At 37.9% G+C, this 21,141-nt stretch overlaps 1 protein-coding gene across 2 annotated transcripts in view; it reads right to left on the bottom strand.

The window, feature by feature from the left end:
* Positions 1 to 21,141, bottom strand: part of LOC132200101 (protein jagged-1b) — a 51,352-nt gene that overhangs the window by 8,927 nt on the left and 21,284 nt on the right. For both annotated transcript variants that reach the window (XM_059625304.1, XM_059625303.1), the window contains exons 3-8: positions 7,801 to 7,858; positions 5,703 to 5,957; positions 3,826 to 3,883; positions 3,069 to 3,202; positions 1,258 to 1,491; positions 662 to 775 (exon numbers count right to left, since the gene is read on the bottom strand). In XM_059625304.1, the coding sequence (XP_059481287.1) occupies positions 662 to 775; positions 1,258 to 1,491; positions 3,069 to 3,202; positions 3,826 to 3,883; positions 5,703 to 5,957; positions 7,801 to 7,858 (853 nt within the window). The remainder of the gene's footprint in view (positions 1 to 661; positions 776 to 1,257; positions 1,492 to 3,068; positions 3,203 to 3,825; positions 3,884 to 5,702; positions 5,958 to 7,800; positions 7,859 to 21,141) is intronic.

Below are 21,141 nucleotides of genomic sequence, written 5' to 3' on the forward strand. Positions count from 1 at the left end.
CCCCGACGGAGGAGAAAATCAAATGCACCCCACGAATAGCTCACGCGGCTGCGGTTTGGAAAACAGAAGTTTGCGCCGCAAACCTGAAATTATCGGCGCTCTCCGCAGCTAATGAAAACTTGCGGCTTCCAAAACCACCAAACTTTCGCCACTTGAAATAGAATTCGGCACGGGTTCAAGGTTTCATTTCACTGCAAATCAATTTTATATATTTTGCACATCTCCAAATATTAAAAAAAACAAATTTGAAAAAAATTAAATTGATTTTTGGTTAGAAAATTTAATTTGTAATTTATAATATTTAAATTTTCTTAAGAGGAGAATATATGACGATGCGGATAAAAGCTTCCCTGGTCATAAATTTCTGCAAACATCTTCAATTATCCGGCAAATGTGCTACAAACACCACGTAACTGTTTATTCAAATGAGCAATGGCAATAATTTTTCAACCGCGTGTGCGAGTATTTTGACTCATTTTCAACGACGATTCATCTTCAACCTGACGACTCGGAATTAATTACGATAAAAATAAATGCGAAGAAAAAAAAGAAGCTGTCAAAGGGGGAATGGAAAAGAGTGAAGGGCTAATAAAAGCGTCATCTTAAGAAGAAAAATGGGATGACAATAAATCCGACGGATCAAAAATAAATAGACACGTACCTTCTTCACAAGTGGGTCCCTTCCATCCGAGCTGGCAATTGCACCTGTAGTTGTTGACCAGGTCGTCGCAGGTGCCGCCGTTCTTGCAGGGCGAGGAGACGCACTCATCGATATCTGTCAAGACACAAGAAGAAGCTATGTGACCTCGGTGCTGCGCGAGAGCAAGGCATTAAGCAGGAAACGGGCGCACACAAGGGTTCGCCAAGGAATTTTTTTTCTCGAGACTTGACGTTAAGAATCTGACAGAGAGACACTGAACTCAAGGGAGAATCGATCAAGGTGTGCAACTGATTAAGCAGGACGTCTAATTATTTTTAATAGGCTCTAAAAAAGGTTTGCCCTTGATAAAAACAAATTTGTAGGTTACAAATGACAGAAGGTGGGGATTATTATTATTATATATTAGCAAATTTTTTAATTAAATGTGTTCGTTTATTTAAATTTAAAATTATGAAGATTTCAAGATAACAATCTGAATTTTTTTTAGTCATTTGCAATTGCGCAAGACTCAATTGACAGTTACTTTTGCGTTTTCACCTTGATTGATGGATTGGCAAAGAGGCTGCTTAAGCGCAGCAATCGAACTTTGAACTCACTGGTTTCGCAAGTGTGTCCGGTCCATCCGGGGGCACAGGTGCAGTTGAAGTGTCCGTTGGCTTCGGAGCAGACGCCTTTGTTCTTGCACGGGGCAACGGCACACGGGTTCTCCACGATCTCGCAGTCGATGCCTGAGAAGCCCTCGGGGCAGCTGCACTGGTACTTGTTGGGGGCGATGTTGTTGCAGGTGCCGCCGTTGTGGCACGGCGCGTGAGTGCCGCAGTAGTTGAGATCTGCCCGACAACAATTAATGCACTCTCATTAATTTCTCTTTTGTCTCTGGCTGCGTGGCTCGCGGTCGTGCCCATGCGGCGAGGCCGCTTTTTTCCCTCCGCCTTTTCAAAATGCAACACTTCTCAGAACATTTTGTGATCCGTCGAGTTTTGGGTGCTCGCGCAAAAAACCGTTTCAAACCAGGCGGGCGACGCATCGACGGACGACAGGTGGATTTTGACAGGTTTTAATCATAATTATTTTATTTTAATGAAGATTAACTTTGATGATTTGCAGTTTTATTCATTAATATTTTACCAGATTTTATTAAAAAATAGTTTTTGATAATTATCAAATTAAACAATTTAAAATTTTTAAAAAAATTTTCTTTTAAATTTAAATTAATAAAATTTGCAATAATTTTCTTATTTCTAGGAAATTTACAATTTAAAGGATTAATTAATATAAAAATACTTAAAAACATCAATTAAAAATATAAATAATAATCAGTAATAAGAGCATTATAAATTAGTTATAGAGGAATAAATTTTATATCTGGATATTGAATCATTGACTTCTCGGAATTGCGATAAATGTTGATATTGTACAAAAACTGCGATCACACAACGCCAGGGACAAAAACGCCGTGAGATGCAGCAGTGAAATGGAACTGGTCAAAAACCACCTGTTGCCAAACCAAGGTTCAAAAGTGAGCGCGTCGTCGTCGTCTGCGTGCTCTTCGGAAAAACGGGTTTGGCGATCTTTTTGCACCGCGAATACTTGCACTCGCGGCGGCGGCGGCGCGGGCCCAATTTGGGCGAGCCAAAAGACTACAAGTCGGCAATTAAGCGGGTACACTGATACGACTTTGTCTCTGCGCCGCGGAGCAGCTGAGAACCTGGGATTGTCCCAGGCCGCGGCGGATGTTAATTAATTGATTAAAAGGCCGGTCAGGAACGGCTGAATGGCGCGGCGTGAAAAAATATTGGCTCTCGTTTTGTCACAAGCTCTAACGGGTGTTGCATGCGAAGCAGCGTGAATGAGAACAAAAACGCACACCGCGCGTTTATGTCATGACAACTCATGCCGACGGGGCTCTCGAATCTGGGCGACTTTCCCACTGCGTGATTTGTGTTGATTCCATTTTTTACTGGCATCACTTCAAGTTCTCATCAAAAAATGAAATAAAAAAATTATATTATACTTTTATAAGAAAGAGTTTTAATTTTTGTGGTTTTAATTTTTTACATTTTAAAAGTGAAATTAAAAATAATATATAATTACCAATTAATTATACATAGAAGAAATCAGATTGATTTTTTTTTCGTGAAATAAAAATTTTGAATTTTTCTAAAATAAAGTAAAATTGTTTTGTGTTCATAATGTTTCTGCAAACTTAACATAAAATTTAATTTTTAGGTTAAAAAGTCAAAGACACCACACTATTTCTTCATAAAAATCTTTTTAGGATCTGAAAATTGTTAAAATAAAAACATTATTTAAAAATTATATCGTGGAATAAAATCACTTTCGAAGAGCCCCGAGCGGTATACATACATAATCAGGAGATAAAAAGTTGATTGTTGCTTGCACTCACCTTGGTCGCAAAGAATGCCACCCCAATTATCATTGCAAATGCACTCCCAAGGCTTGTTGCTGCAGTAGCCGTGCTTGCACCCCGGGTATGGCGAACACTTGGTGCACAACTCGCCTTCCCAACCTTGTCTGCAGCTGAAAAGCCAAAAAAACGTACGTTTAATACACCTACCGGTATGATATACCTCAGCACAGTCGGTAGCTGCCTCTGAGATTGAAAAAAATCGTGGGAAATTTGCGCCCGGTGGGAATTTTCAGTCTTTGTTGGCGCAGAATTATCGCCACTTTTCGATGGAGCGTGATCAAAGAAAAAAAAGAACGGTGGCGCAAATTGGACATTTTACTCTTTTTAGGGGCGAACAATTCGAGTTAGTCGCAAGAAGTGACGAAAATTCAAGGACATAACAAGAGTTTTTTTCTAGTAGAGTGAAAATTTTAAAAATGTGCTAAATGCTTTTTAACAACTGTTGTTGTAGAGGCGTTTTTCCCAAATAACGAGTAATAAAGATAATTATTGGCCAGGGCAAAAAATTATATCAATCATTCTTCACAACTCTCGGCTCTTGACAACGCAGAATTAAGAAATTTATTACCGCGCTTTGGAAAAAAGCTCCTGCGGTTGACTCGCGCACGGAGGCAAAAAATTATATTTTTTTGCTTGTTCCGCGAGAGAGGGTCGAAAATTGAAGAATCATCAATCATAATTTACTCATTTTCCAGACGAAACGCACAAAAAGAAGCATGAAATCTCCACTTACTCGCACTCCCCGGGTCGATCACACTTGCCATGCTGACTGCAACCTTTTTTACAAATAGCTGCAACAAATTACGCAGAGAGAGATGAGTTTCGGAGAAGCGAAATTGGCACTGAAATCTATAATTAATTGATTAGTGTATTGTATAATGGTGCGGCGCGGTAAACGGTCGACCGCCCCGTCCGCCCGAGGGGCGATTTTTTGCTCCACGATTTCCCTCTCCTCGCGCGGCTCCCGATGTGGAAGCTGCTGGCCTGATCTCTGCTGGCGCCAACAAGTGCGATAGAGACACAGACGGGCCACATAATAACCAGCCAGGGGGTCCATGAGTGTCAAAATAGAGGCCCTTGTCGATTGAGCCCCGATGAATAACACACGCTAGCTGCTCTGTTTGGATTTACCTGGTCTTTCAACGATTTTTTTGTCGCTTTTGTCAATTCGCACAAACAAACTGTATGTTTGAAAAGAAGCAAAAAAAAGGATATCTGTCTAGCCAGGGAAATAGAAGAAGTGTCTCGACGGAAAAGGGGAAAATTAAATTTCTGCTGGCGCCGTTTGGAGGATTTTCTTTTAGTAACACGGATTTTGTTTTCAAACTTTGGTTCTAGACACGGTTAGTTATTTTGTTTGGGCGGAGAAAACGAGTTTAAAAATAACACCTGATGAAAAATTTTTACACAGCAGCTTCAGGAACCGATTTGAAATTTTTGATTTAAGTAGATTGTTGGTTTTTCACAATTTTCAAACCATAAATTAAAATTACTAAAACATAGTGGAAGAAAGTTGCATGAAATATTTCAGTTTTTATCAATCTCAATTTGGAAGATTCTTTTATTAAATTATGATTTTCTTATAGGATTATTAAAAAATGAAAAAGCATGAAACTAATTGAAATATATGAATATTGTTACCTTAAAATTGTGCTTTCTTTTTTTTTCTAATATAAATATTTATTTTTAAAGACATAAATATTTGATGTATTTTGCTATTTTTTTATATAGATTTGAGGTTTCCTAATAATTGTGAGGATTTCATTCATCAATTAATTAAATTAAATACTTTTACTGTGCAGCTTTCATAATTATTAATTACATTTCCTTGCAAAGTCATCGGTTGAAAAATATTTTGACTAGAGCGTTATGTTAATAAATGGTGGTAATTAAGTTGATACAACTATAACTAAATCATGGGTTGATAACATAAGACACCCGTATATGCATCTTTTGAAAAGATAAATGAATCGCTTCTTCACCACAGGGCAAATGATTCATTTAGGAATAATGGGAGAAGTGTGGCGCATGATGAAGAAGAGAGTCGTGCTAATAGGAAATGACCTGAGGCGCGGATCAAGTGAATTTCTAAACACTCATGTCGCGGCATATCTCTCTCTCCTTGATGCGAGAGATGATGTTTATGGATTCTCTTCGTACAGTCGGCCATGCTAAAGAGAAAAACCGACAACTTTCGCTTTTGCTTGCTCGGTAAAATATGCACGCATTCCGTCCGAAGGGGAACAAAATTTGCATTGCTTGATTAAAAACCAAACGGCACAGTCAATTTTCACAAATGTCGTTCTGGGAAATGAATTGGAAACGCTCGTTTTAGTTCCCAGACACAAATACGGAGGGAACTGTTAGAATAAGAAGAAATAGAAAACAAAACAATTATAAAAATGTACAGTCTCAACTCAAAGAATTATTGAGAAGGAATAGCTAAGTTTCAGTACTAAATTTAGTTACCATGATAACTAAAATAATAAAAAAATCCAAATTTAAATATTGGAAAGGAATTGAAACAAACAAGAAAAAAAAATTAAATTTGGATTAATTTGAAATGCAATGAGATAAAATAAAATTATCCAATATAAAAAGGCGACTTACCAACATCACAGTTATTCCCCTGCCATCCCTCCATGCAGATCTTTTCGCCAGTTTTGCTGCAATTGTAATGCCCAAATTTGTCGTTCCGCGGCCTGCAGAAGCTCGTGCAGGTCACATTGTAGTAGTTGGCATCACATTGCACACGTATCCTATAGGTAAAGTTGGCCGTTTGACCTTTGTGTGTCAAAGTGTGCCATTCAGTGCTGGGCTCAATGATGCCTGAATAAGTGGCCCCTTCGATCAGACGGTCTTCGGCTGCGGAAAAGAGAAGCGTTTAGAGATGAATTCCCTTCGGTACTTGAGATTGTGCATTCCAAGCATGCAGCATCGCGGCCGTTAGACTCTGCATTATTCGGACGATATCAAACTCGTTTTCCCGCGACCGAGCGACGACTCGGCGCGCTGATTACAATTTCCAAGCACACTTTGCGCGTCGGGAAATATTTATAGACCCTGCAGACACGCGGGAATCGAGGCCGCGCGGCTTGAAATTTATGCATGAAATTTCCCGAAACCGGTGGAATTGGAAGTATTAATTCGTGTCGCGTTTGCCGGCTGCTGCTGATGTTAATTATTTTGTTATGACATATAAAAGTAAAGAGAATGTGTTGTGTATGCATGTGCTGTATGGATTGACGGTCACTTTGTGGGTTTTTGTGCCTTTGCACTTTGATCCTGAAGAAAGAAAGGCAAGAGGCTCCACAGAATTTCAATTCCGATCTGTGTCAACGCTGCAGGTTTTGTGAACAGGATTTTAGATATGCTGACGGCATAGACTGAAAACCCTCCGCATGGTTTGAAATTTTAATTAAAAATGTGGCTATGTGTATAGCAGAAAATTATAGAAATTAAATTTAAAATGTATTTTTGCATACGATCTAGCAATAAAATTTGGTCATTATGAAATGAAAGAAAAATCACTTACAATTTTAAGACATGTCAATTATCGTTACTTTAAAATAATTTTGCATTAGCTCTGATTCTTACAGTGGTAAAGTAGAATGAAAAATTAGAATCTTTTGTTGATAATCATTGATGACTCTCTACGTGTTATCAAAATGAAGATTGGAATTACATATTTTTAATTAAGTTAATGTAAGACAAAAATTAAACCCGTAATTGTATTTAATATTATTTAATAATTAAAATTTCAAATACACAGAATAAAATTGCAGAAAATTATGAAATTTTATAAATGATTTTATAAAATATAAAATCACACAAATTTTAATATTAGTTCTCAGTTTATTATATTTTTATTTCTATTTATAAAAATTTCTAAAGCATTTATGCAGTTGGTTTAGCTAAAAACAATTAAAATTAATTAGAAATAATGCAGAGCCAGAATAAACAAATTAATTTATAATAACAATAATCTAGGGAAGAAGTCGGCAGGAGGATGTGTTTGATTCAATTTAAAAATTCCGGATTCCATAAAGGAACTACCGCGTCGTGCTCAGTGAACCAAAAATTCCCATGGCATTCAGAACGATAATAACTCTGCGCTCGGGCACATGAGCTGATGATGAGAAATGAGAAGAGGCGCACCCACAGTCTTTTTACAGTGATCTGCTAAATTACTTTGAGTGAGTTTGACTGCGAGAGCAACACACTAAAATCCATTTGACTGCATCCGACAGAATTTCGGGCTCATTTATTTTTTATTGCTCGACTGCCCGGCCACTCGGGCAATTAAAATAAAATATATTCAAAGTTTATCTCGCACTGGAATAGCGTTTTCGGCAGCGCCGAATGCACGATGACGTGCAACAGAGAGTGAGTAGCCCTGAAATTATATTATCAGGTAATAATCATTTTCTATAACTCCTTTACATCGAGAAATTCGAAAACTAAACACACAACACACGCACCTGCGAGTTCTCGAGCGCACACACACACACACAACACAACTCACGACTTCTATTAAAGCCGCGCGCGGAAGGTTCAAACAGACGTAAAAAATAGAACTTTGAGAATAAAATATTATTCCAACGCAGAGAGAGAAAGAAAGAGAGAGAGAAGAAAACGCATGTTGGAAAAGGGTTCGGCGTGGCGTCGGATTTTAGAGGCAATAAAAATTAAATAATGGTGAGCTCACCTATCCTGGTGTTTTCGTTGTGTTTGTCAAAAGCTTGGAGAATCAAAGTGAAAGACCTCTGCAAAAAAGAAGTTAAACACAAATTAGTGAAATGAGCCGCTTTGTATGTAGGTTATGCATTGAGAAGTAGCGATCATACATTGACCTTTGACTTTCTACTTGAAGGAGTGCTGCTCTCTAGCCGGCGTGCGAGAGCAGAGCACATATGCAGGAAAAGAGCCTGCATTCTTTTTCAATTTGAATTTGAATGTGCTCGAGTACTTATTGAGTCGGGTGGATGCTGAATAAAAGGCCCCAAGAGATGATCCAATCGATTGTTAAGCGATCGGGGGCAGTGGCGCGGAGGAATCCCAATTAGGCGACGGCCGCGCGTGATTTTCGGCTTCTATTTTATAGGGGAGTCGTGAAGGAATTCCGAGGTTGATGCGAAAAAAAAAATACAAATAAAATGCTTGCGAAATATGAAATAAGTGGAATGCAAAATTAATTGGGAGATGCTTATTGTGGACCAATTTGTAGATTTCAATAAAAAAAATCAGCTTATATTTCAATTACAGGATATTGAAAAGTAATCACTCCCCAATGCTGGAAAAGGTCCAAATAAGCTGGATCCGCGATCTGCGTCTGGTGCAATATTTAATAATTGTAACAAAATGCAAAAATAAAAAATAGTGCATGACATATTATTTGTTTGTGGTAGAATTTTACGATCGCTAGGGTTGATTCACGGCAATTTTTGAATTTAAATTTGAATTTTCCTCGATGGGTTTTAGAGCAGTTTTTTGCTTTTTGGTGCACTTTTGCAGTTCATACGGCGGCACTTTTTACTATCTCCTGTTTATTGGCAGAATATTGTTTTTCTTAAATAATAAACGACAAAAAACTCAAGGAGAGTCCTACTTTAAATTTATTTCACCATCTAATGTTAATGTTTAATATAAATTAAATATTACATTTTAAAACATTTATTAATTTTCAACTAATAATAAATTTATTTTTATAAATTTTTATTAAAGAAAAATAGATAGGCAAGGAATTGATTAATTAATATAAAAAGTATATACTATTTAAATGGTTTATTATCTTTATTAATTTTTTCTAATATTATTTGTGCATTGCCCTCACAATGGACAATTAATTTGTTCTGAATAGATAGAAACATCGCTCTGCACTGTTTCTGCATCTTTTTATAATAAGTCTATCAAAACATATTGAAAGATTAAAATCTATATTGGATATTAAAATATATATTGAAGTAATCGGAGACTATATTTATTTATTTTATTTAAAATGAACAAATCTTATTTTTAATTAGAGCTGCTCATCAGTGTTTTTTAATGAAGCCTCTCAGGTCTCTCTGATAAATATCCAAGCTTATTAAACCGAATTTTTGTTTACAGAAACTTCAGGTTCAAAAGCTTTAGATTAAGATAATGCTTACAAAGGGTTTTAAGTAAATAAGGCAAGGCAAGGAATCATGAAAACCCTAATTAATATCGAAGACCCGCGCACTCAAATGGTGATTGATTGATGCCTCACATGAACCGGACCACCATCATCTCGCCGGCTGCAGATAAGCCGGCCGGGATCATTTTTCCGATTGTTGGGCGCTCATTGTTGTCTTGGATTGTAGCGCGGCCGGTCAATCAGGCGGCACCGCGCCTTCTCCTTACAAATGACGCGGCGCACAGCCGAAAATCACGCGGCGGATAGACAGATAATTTCATTGACGAACATGAATAATGAAAGCTCGCCTTCTGCCCGCCAACTACAAAACCGACCCGACGCTCAAGCGGCAGTTTATTAGTGCGCGCGGCCAGTCTTTCCACAGATGATGAATGATGGTGGAAACGAAAACGAGAACTATTTCTCACTGCCCGCGGGAGAAGCAGTGGTGGGTAATTTGCATCCTTCGTGCCCACGGCGCAGCCAGAGGTGGTTGTTAAGGACCCCTTTATATACCTGAGGCCTTTGTTGTTTTACCTACAGCACCGCTCTCTTGTATATTATTGGAAACCTCCTCTCACAAATAAAATCCCAGTGAGCGTGCATATTTATTCGGAAAGCGCGGGACAAAAGGAGAAATTCTCCCTTTCATTCGTCGCGGTGACCAATTTTCCCCCTGAGCGCGCTGCACATATTTTTGCTGCATTTCCCCTGAGGAAAAAAAGGTTTGAATGGCCCGTTTTTCGAGAAAATTTCGCCGCTCGTGAATAGTGTCGGCGGCCGTCTATTCAGCAGGTCGTAAATTTGGGCAGAAATGTGCTGACGTGGTTCGGAATGTCGGCGGATAAATACGAAATACATAAACCACGTCACCGCGTGGCCGCCGCCGACTTTCCTAATTAAATCGAGGAAACATTTTTGGTGGTCCAAATTGGTTAAACTTTTATATATATGTTTTGTCTCCCTTGAAGAGAGAACATTTTTGTTCTCGGAATCTCCGACGCGGGACCAGTTTTATTATTTTTGAAGTAGAGAAAAAGAGTAAAGATTTTAATGAGGAGAAGCTCTATCAGTTCGAAAATTAATAATAACCTTCATTTTTCCCTAACGAAACGATTTTTATTATTGGATCGGACTACACGCTCTTAAAAAATATATATCCATCCATCTCGCTCATTCGCTGGCTCGGGCCCGCCGAACCGACGTGCAGGCTCTGTTGGGATAAAAAGTGGTAGGTACAGACAGAAGCATAATATATACTTTGCGTGACTAGAGGCCTTCTACCTGTAGCTATTACCTGCCCTGGAGTATGGAATGTGGCCTCGGGAGCCCCCTCTCCCCTGGAGCAACCAACTATCCGTGAGTGTGCGCGCCTACAGCTCTGGGTGTTGCATCTTCATAACCAATTTATTTCGACTGCTTTTATAATAATACAAATTATAAATAAAAATGAAAAGTCACATCGGCGGGCACAGGTGGAACCAATTAGGACCCAGGACGATTCGCTCGCCGAGACACTGCCCTTTTCTTTTTTCTCGTGCCGCCGAAACGTACCTCGAGGAAACATGTAAGCGAGCACCGCTTATGGGTCGGGTGCGCGTTTTGTGTTTTCACGGAGCAGTTCCCAGGCAACGTGCTCCTTTCTTATGTCGATACAGATAATGATACGTGATTTCTTCGTATCGTCAGCAGAAACCGGGAAATTAGTAACGGACGAGCTCCCATTTTTTCCACGGCCGTGCAGCAGCTTCTGCCGCTCAATTAGATTATTAAAACCCTCTCGACTGCCCAGCGATTTGTGCGAAATCGTGCGAACGAAATTATTGCCGAGTTGTTAACTTGTTTGCCCAACAGATATAACGTTTCAAAATTATTTAATAAAATTTTATATGTTCAATCAATTTCAGTCAATGATGGAACAACGTTTTAATTTTTTTTAACGAACTAGTTTTTCTTGAATTATTTTCTTAAACATTATAAAATTGCATTCAGGAAATTGCTAAAATACTGTTGTATAAAATCCCTCCCTGGCCGCGCGCAGTCATAAATCTTGAGGAAAATAATTTGCGTATAAATCTCGTTTTTCAGCCGCCAAATAAATTATCATATATACGCGAGAGGGAAAATTTTGTGCGTTTCTCGAATCGGTCGATGGCAAAAACTCGTCTCCACACCCTGTTTGAAAGTGCTGTCAATCAATAAAAATTGTGAAATATAAATCGCAGTCAGAACATTTCCACATCCACCGCCGCGACGAGCAAGGTTTCCGCCGAGTCCACTTTTTATTGTCGGGCATTTTTTCTGCAGTGGCGTGCAGAAAACTTTTGTGTGCGCGAGCGTTTCTCTCTGTTTTATTGGATATATCAAAAGGCGGCCATATTTTCTATTAATTCGTGCAATTTCTCAAGAGCAGAGAGATAGATATTGTAAAAATGTGGAGAAACGAATGGCCTTTTCCGAGAGCGTGTGTGATGCCGTTTCAAAATTTTATAGAATCTATATTATATTTTTATATACTCTGCTGCTGGCCGCGAGAGCAGCGCGAAATCCACGAAAAAACAACGCACCACTGCCGTGCTGGAATCCGTCGGCGGGCCGTCGTGATGATTTTCCAATTTCGTGATTGCAATCTCGCGGCGGAGAGAGAAGAGAAAAATGTATAAAAATATATATCGGAGACGATGCGCCATCTGCGCGAGAAATCGTCTTAATTATCCGTTCACGCTCGTTAAACTACTGTAATTTATCGATTGTATAGTGGCCAGAGCACAGTTTGGCTACACAGAGAGAAAATATGAATTCGGCTTTTGAGAAGTAACGGTGGATTGTTCAGGTTCAGGAGTTATATTGCAAGGAGGACGATCAGCAGCAGCGAGAAGAGGAAATTGCTACACATTTATATCTGTTCAATGCTCAAACAAGTGCGCAACAGGTTGAAAAATGCAAAAGTAACTCAGATTTGAGAAATGAAAATTTAGAAAAATTAATTGATGTCAAAAAATGTGAGTATAGAAAGCATAGAAACAAAAACTACAATATTGAATCCATCGATTGGAGAGAAAAGAAGGCACGCGATGTGACACAGGTTGCCTATATGCAAACGTTTTTAGAGCAATACTTTTTCTTTGTGTTTAACAAATAATTTAATTGAAGTTAAATACATTTTTTTTAAGAAGCTACTTTATTTTCATTGGTATAAGAAAAATTTGGGATTCTAATATTTTTTAATAATTTTATTGGTGTTTTTATTATAGATAAGTCTCTCAAAAGCATTATGGAGTATGATGAAAAAAGTTTGGTTTATGAGTGAAACCACAAGTTTTGACAGGTCCTTTAAATACCACTCAACTAAAAGCATTGAATTACCGCAGAGCATGCAGAGCAAACCGTTTACGAATGCGTTTAATAAAAACACACACATGAGTGTGCTCCGAGCGTCGGCATCTTCTCTCTCATGTGTGTATGTACAAAAAGGTGTGTGAGTTGGTTCGATGCATCAGGTGTCAGATTCTCTCTCGCTCCATCCGTCCCACTCTGACGCATGCCATCATCTCTCATAATCTGAAGACTCTTTAATCAGAAAAGAATGGGCAGGCATGCTCGCTCGCTCCTGTGGCTAATGCATATATTTTTATATATAATAATATTATGTAGATGTGCCGCGCCAGACGACCCAGTGGCGGATCTTTCTTTCTTTTTCTCCTCGCCAGCTCACATTATTTATTGCGACGAGTCATCTCTCGTGCCCGATGCGGTGACGCGCGGCGCAGATACCCGCGAGAGGAGCGGCCGCGCGGTTAATTAAATTGTGCGCCGCAACCACTCAAGACAGAGAGGAGAGCGACGATTTTTCTCTAATTAGACTGAATTCCACCCGGCATATTTTGGATCCATCAAGATCTGCATCGCATTTGTCAATGACGGCTTGAAAGATAACAAAAATAACTTGTGCCTTATAAGAGTAAAAAGATGGTTAAACAAATATCAACTTTAAAGCATTTTTTCATTCAAATTGTTTTCATTTGCAGTCAAAATTGAAGATAAAATTGGGATGAAGGCAACCTCATAACTTCAATTTAAATTCATACATGGCTCATAAAATAAAGCTTGAGACATAATTTTTTCCGACTTCTGGAGAATCTTAAATTTTTTGTCTAACATAATACATCACTAGAATCAACCCAAGAAAAATAATCGATCTTGCAAATTAACTGTAACAGCCACTTCAGAAGTTCATTTGCAAACTAAAATCATTCTAATGTTAAGTGACAATGATGACCAAAATAAATATAGAAAAATAATTCGAATATTATACAAACAACACGTTGAGTACAGTTGAATTAGAAAATGAAAAGTATTAAATAAAATAACTAAATTAAATGATAAAATATAAAATAAATGTAGAAATATAACAAATAAAATCGATATGTTAAGCAATACATTAAATAAAAACAATAATTTTAATTTTTTTTTAAATTATTTAAAAAAAGTTTTAATCTAAAGTATAGCGTCTCACTGCAGACGGTAGCACTGATGCTTTAACTTTGTCAACTTAAAAATAAGTGTCCTAAAAACATTACTTGCGATTAAAAGGGAGAGAATTAAACGCCACTTAAAGTAAGAATGAGCGTTTTAAGTGCCGTTTTACGCAGTTTTTATCTTTCCAGCTCTTGACGCGTCTCCACATCTTTCATGCTCGCTCTTCTCGCAACAAACAATCGAAACCCGCGCGCCTTCTGTTGAAGGTGCTGCTGCATGGAAATTCGCCCGCGGGGACGAGATGTGCCGGTGTGAGTTTGTCTCCTGGCGTATCACACGCCGTTTAATATTATTACCGAGGAAACACCGCGAGTCAGTATTATAATAAAGCTGTCGAGATAAGAGCGGGCGCATTTAACAGCGCACACTGCACTGTTTGTATCCCATAGGTCTGCGCGCGGCGGGTAAACAAACAAAGGAGAGATCAAGGGAAAAAGGAAACTGCTGCATTTTTGGGGTGATTTTTAACATTTTTACGGCGGGCGCACGGGAAACAAGTCGCGCCGCGCAAATGAATGGATTCAAGAAGCGCGCGTGTAATAAAAAACGACACTTCCTCTTGAATAATAAAAAACACGAAAAACGACGAGAACGAAAATAAGAGCCCCCTGTGAGTGTTTGATTATCAAAAACCTGCTGCTGAATGAAGCATTGTCTTTCGAGAGACGCACACGCATATCAGACCGGCGCGTCTCATTATTGTTTTTTTTTCTTCTTTACGCTGGGCATGGCCATGTCAGGCGGCTCGGAAAACAATCGTCTAATAGTAATAGGGCATAGCCGGATTCTAGTCAAAAGTTGTTGTGCGCGATGGATGGCCTTCGCGAGGGTTCACTTGGAATGCGCCTGGTTTCACTTTTTTTTTTAGCACCGGTTGAGCATATCAGGTTATCAAGGGTTGCCTCAAAAAATGTGATTGATTGTTCTGGCTGGAGAATGAAACGAGGGAAAATGCACATTACAAATTTATAAATTCGCAGAAACATAAAATTAAAAATTAAATAAATTTTTGTTTTGAGGCTCATGAGTATTAAAATACATATTCATCCCGCTCAATATTTTACGTAGCCATAAAATTTCAATGCCAATAAATGGTTACAATTCTAGATTAAATTTATAAAATTTTTATGCCTAAAATTTCTAATTCTAAATTAATAAAATTAATTAATAATAGTAAATTTACAGTTTCTTTTATAAATTTTTATTCCATTAATTATATTATTATGAGTAAACGGTTCATTTGAAAACTGCAAAAAAAATTGAAGTAAAAAACCAAACTCATTAATAATTAGGCAGTGAATCATAACTTCCCTGTAGACAAACTAATTTGCATAACTTCCTAACAGTGTAAAGCATAATATCGTATTTCACCATGCCCCTGCAAAACGAGAAATTCCTTCAAATTTAGCATTATTTTTACGACCGCTTTCGGCAAACCCCATTAAGATGAGCGCCGATAACTTGAATGAATCTCCGAGACGGATGCCGCGTGGTAGATTCGCCATATAATATAACAAGTACGCCTGGCTATTTTTTTTTTTATTTCTACACGCGCACCGCATTTTCGGCCATCACAAAACGCACGACTTTGGAGGAAAAGCAAAGAAATGTGAAGCACGGCTGGCATTTGAAATTAATTAGGCGCGCGAGACGCGCTGGCCGTTGCTTGTTGAACAAAAATTCACTTGAGCCGGGCATTATAATTGGAGGAGAATCATCACCCGGGCCCATTATACGCTTGAAAAATGTCGTTTCGCCTGCCACAGGTAAAAATACATTCCGTGTGGGGCTGTGGCCCGATAAAATCTCCCTTTTTGAAATAACATCTCTCAATTAAATTTATCCTGTTTTCGTATACATCAAGTGGATGAGGCATCGCTCTTCTTTCTTGATTTTCGTCTGCTCGCTCTCTCGGTTGGTTGCTTGGTTTATTAAATAAAACAAAGTCGAGACGCGGCCGGCGGAGAATCAATTTAATTCCCGATGTAACGACCACATTATCAATCCTCATCATGGTTGATGTTTGTTTTAAAGGACACGAGCATAGCTCAATAATTAAAATAAAAAGCCGCAGTTGCTGCTGCCAAGCTCGTCTCCGCATTTCCCAAGATTTATTTAATAAAAGCAGCTAGCCAGGTGCATGCACTGCCTGTCTTTGTGCCCGATAATTAAAAAACAATACTCTCGGTTGGCTTGAAAAGCAGGCCTTTGTCGTGCGAGTGCACGGCGGAAAATGGTGGATTTATTTATTGAGAGAGGCTGCTCACTTTTTATATCATCCTCGCGTGCAATTAAAAATTAGCCGCGAATCGAAAATAACAGCACAGCACGCCGAGGCGAGTTTGTTCGGTAATCAGAAAATCCAATCAGCTCGCTTTTCAGAACAAATTGTACTTTTTCACGACTCGTATAAACGTTCGTTAAGGGGCGATTTATTGCTCTCGCGGAATAACGGTGAGCAATCGATCATTTTGGTTTTATTTCCAAAACGTGGAAAAATTTTAATAAGTATTAAAACTTCTCCCGTTTGAAAAATTAAATTCATTTTCATCGAAAGTTTCAAAAGAGAAATATATATAATAAATCATTTGCTGCTGGGTTGTTGTGGGTAATTGGCGAGCTGAACACATAAAACAAAATCCACGCGGCGCGGCGTCTCATCTCTGCTCGGCGTTTTTCTCCGCAAATTGCATTTCCCGCTGCACCACTCTCTCACATAATTAATCGTGCCGTATATTAAAAGTTCCTGCGGCATGATTTCATCAATTATCCGCTCATTACTGCCGCTCGTATAATTTTTTACTCCCGCGCGTCTGCGAGTAGATGATCCCGCGCGCTTGATTTAGAAAGTTGACTGAAGGCCTTCCAAATTGGAGATGCGAGGTGCATTACTTATTTTGCGCGCACAAACAAGAACTAATCGACTCTGCACTTATAAGACGCATGTGCTCGCACGTAATTAATCATGCTAATCGGCAGGCAAATTGCACGAGAGGAAGGCAATAAGCAAACAATCATATTAACTTGTGCCTTGAGTACTGTAATTACGTGCAGTGCAAGAGACGTGTATTTTACATAAATGAGATTTAATATAGAACGTGCCTTTTATACACAAAATGATTTTAAATTAGTAAAGTAGAAAAAACTCCCACTGAACTATTTTTAAAAAAATTATCTCCATAATTAATAAGAAAGGCTAAAAATATCAATAATTATTTTAATTTTCTTCTTAAGTAGGGCATGAGCCACGTTTAAAGTATAACTTTTGTACTGTAAAGAAAGCGCCGAGGATGAAATTTAAAATTTAAAAAAATTACTTCCATGCTTTTATAAAATTTAAATTTATAACAATTCATTTAAAATTTTCACATGGATAAAAAAATTAAACATTTCAAACTCTCTTGAATTTTTAAAAAAATAATTTTTTTATTTACGAAAGAAATCTATATTTATATTTTTCAGCTATTCATCTCTCGTCTTTCTACTATGCTGTTTTTGGCTGACTTTCAATTTGCAAATGATAAATGTCCTAGTCACATGCAACGCGGAAATTTTCCTTCTTTTTTCAATTAGTTTCAAATCTTCTACCTAATTGCCCTGGCAAAAATGTGCTGAAGTTTTTATTTTTGTACACCTTATATATAGAGTTGCGTGCAAATTTCACTCTCGTAAAATTAAAAGCGGTGGGACATAAATAATTGCGAAAATTATTCTGACGGCGTCTCGCTGGGTTCACATCTTTGGGCAATTACATCAGCAGCAGCAAAAAGTGTATATGTGTGAGTCTTTACTCGAGAGCTTGGTATACGTGCTCGAGCAGCAAGACGGAGAAACAATATAATACAAATTTCGTCGCCATAATAATTTCAAGCGCGAAGCTGCTGAATGCTTTCCCTTAATAACAGAAATAGATGGAGTGAATGCTCGCACTTTGTTGTCTGCTCTACTTGCCCCTGTAATTTGCGGCGAAAATCGAAAAATGTTTCAGAGCCCAATCGAACTCAGTGAACCCGAAACCGAAGAAGAGACGCTGCTTTCCCTTGGAGGCAAGAAATCTCAACCACAAATTCCATTCCGAGTTTGAATGGAATCGAATCGGAATCGCGCTTTTTGTACATGAGTCGTTTAATAAAGCCATTACACTCGGAATTAGGGGACCAAACTTTCACATCGGTGGAAATTTTCGATTGGTGTGGTCTCCGAAAAGTGTGAAAAAAGCCACAACTCTTTCGCTTTTGGTGTAACTAAACTCCTCTCCTAACTAAATTAAAGTCATACGCCATATAATTATAACCGCTGGCCGATTCGTCTCGAGAAGGCCGGCTTGGGAACGCGCCAGAGAAGGCAAAAGGAGTTTATTTTTTACCACAAAACCCGTGCGCCCGAGAGAAAAATCAAATCACTGAAAAAAATATTAATACTTCCTCCCGCACGGCCGATCATCCTGCGGCAGTTGGATCCAATATCCATTTCTCGGAGGGATCAAGGGACCCAAGAACGGGAACGGAAGGGGGAGCAGAATGAATCGGAGGTGCCTCTCGTCAATGAAAGAGCACAAGGTGGGTTCATTTTCCCAGCGGCACCTGGGGCGCTGCGTTTTTTATATTGGACTGATCGATTTGATCCATTTTCACGTTTAGAGCGCGTCTAATATCGGGTAATGAATGCACCAACAACAAAGGCAAATATAAAATTAATTCTGAAATCTAATATTGATAGAATGTAATTTTTGTAGAAAATATGGCAAAGACTCGGGAGTTGAAGACAATATATGCTAATAGTTATTGATAATATTATCATTCATGTGAAGCACAAGACATAATATATATACTATAAGGATTATTCTTCTGACTTTTAAAATAATATGACATTAAAAAACCATTGATGAATTATGTGATACATAAAAAAGAAAAAAAAATATTATATAATAATATATATTTTTTAATAAAATATACTTGTAAATATTTTAAAAGCTAAAAAAATATGCTCTAGTAAAAATGGTAAAAAAAATGTAAAATATTAGTTCTTAAAATATATAATTATATTATTAGCATTGTTTGTGCTGCTATTTTTTTAATGGATACTTATTTATTTCATCCAAAATTTTTATAAAAATATTAAAGAAGGAAAATATTTCGTCGCTATAAAAAATATCTTGAAAATTTATAAAATTATCAAAAAATTCCACCTGACAATTTAATTTTAATAATTTGTCATCCTCTATAAAAACGCACCAAAACTGCAAAAACCTGAATAAAATAAATCAACCGAAACGAATTTTGCTGGCGCAAGTCTCGCCAATTTTTTCAGGTCCCCATTCAGCCCCTCTGCGACATATTTATGCGCAATGAAAGATCTAGAAACACGTGGAGATGATGACACTCTACGCAACCCTACGAACGCCTCCTCAACTCTTTTTTGAACTCGACACGCGGCGTTTCTATCCGGAAGAGATAAAGACGGCCTGCATTCGGTGATATAATGACGATGCGTGCTGGCGGACGAAAAACCAGATTTGTAAGGGCTACATTGGGTGCGATGCGTCGGCAATTGACAAAAATATATTATATCGTCGGCACCTGCGACCCAAGAGTGCAGCGTAACGCGTTTTAATTAACAAATTATCGCGCGGCGCTGCTTATTATATTTTTTTTTTCATCCAAAGCGCGCACACGAGGAATGTTCCTCATTGTTCGTTTTGGGGAGCAAAGCGGAGTAAATGAGCCGAGGTGTGTTATTATAGCGCCCGCCGACAAGAACTTTTTCAATGCTCCGTTCTTTCCCCTAGGTGGATTATTTTTCAAGTGTGGCACAATTTTCGTGCTCCGACTGGCAAACATCGAAAGTTTGCGCAGCATTTCAAACTCGGCTCATTACTTTCATGTAATCCTCTTGTATAATAATCATTTCACTTTTATAATAATTTTCTAAAACATTTCCCTCTTTGGCAATAAAAATCTTTCCTCATGCAACTTTTGATTTAATGGTTCTTTAATGAATCTGTGCATTATAAATCTGTGTGTGTGGACGTCCGAACGATAAAAAAACCATTTTTCCCGAAACTCCTCCCACTCCGGACAGCCACTTTTCTTCTCTGCAGCGCGGCCAGCAAGTGACCATCTTCCTAAGCCGCGCACACTTTTGATTTATCGACTATGAGCGGATTGTATTACATGCACATCACCGTTTAATTTCTAATAATTCCGCCGAGCTGGGAAACATAAATCAAGATGAAATTAATTAATTAAAAATTAATTTATCTTGTAATGTAATTCGGCCTGTTGTGTGTGAGAAAGACCGGCGCGGGTATAAGCTCGCATGCAACGTAGATAATAATTTATACAATGATGAACTGCGAAATTTACCTTTTCCGTTCTGCTGGGGGGAAAAAATGAAAATATCAGCAAAATTCATATAAAAGCAATGTGCAAGCAAATTTCTGCATTAAAATGCAAAGTGCAAATTTTTTCATACGTTAATTTTTGACTTCTTTCAAGTGTGGATACAATTTATTTAGACTTCCTTTGCCCGGCGAAAATATTTTGCTGCTGCGCCCAAAGTCGCGGCACACACACGAGCCCAGCCCTGCATACTGACCAGCCGGCTGATTGCGTTCCCACAGTACCTTCAATGCATAATGGAGGCATACAAAGAGGAAAAAAATAAGTAATATTTATAAAAAAAAAATACTACCATTATTTCTTGATTAGTGATTAATTTACCAGTAAAAGTTAACATTGAGTTAATAAATTGACGTGTTTAATTTAAATCTATTCTTAGAAAATTTAATTTAGTTCAAAGTTCAAATCATGTTTTTCAATGTATTACCGGGCATTCTCTGCCCAAATACATCACCGATAAATTAAATATTACAAATTAGATATTATAATTATTTTATTTGATAATTTTTCCCTTCACCACAAAAAATGTCTAATTAACCTCAAGAAAAGCTTTCAAAAATTAATATTAATAATATCTTTAGGCTTAATCGATTAAAAATATTTAATTAAAGATATTTGTGGTAAAGAAAATTGAAAAAAAAAACCATTTGTAACTTTTGTAACCAATAATGAGAATAATTCTCGCATTGTTCAATCCAAAATAAATCAAAGCACTTTATTGAGAAAAGAAATTGTTGCAGATTGCAGCAAAACAGGCAATTCAATTCGCAAATGTTTGCATTTCCTGTGTTCAAAAGTGATCAGCACGTCTGCATAAAAGTGGGTCTGTGCCGTGGCCGATGATCATTACCGCGGCACGTCCAATTACCCGCGGTAACGAAAAGCGGTCCGTTATGATGTATTTGCGAGAGGAGCGCGTTTTTGCATCGGCAAAAAGCAATGATACTCGCGGCAA

Source organism: Neocloeon triangulifer, unplaced genomic scaffold (assembly GCF_031216515.1).
Source record: "Neocloeon triangulifer isolate White Clay Creek 2 clone unplaced genomic scaffold, ASM3121651v1 ptg000014l, whole genome shotgun sequence".
Taxonomy (NCBI): Eukaryota; Metazoa; Arthropoda; class Insecta; order Ephemeroptera; family Baetidae; genus Neocloeon; species Neocloeon triangulifer.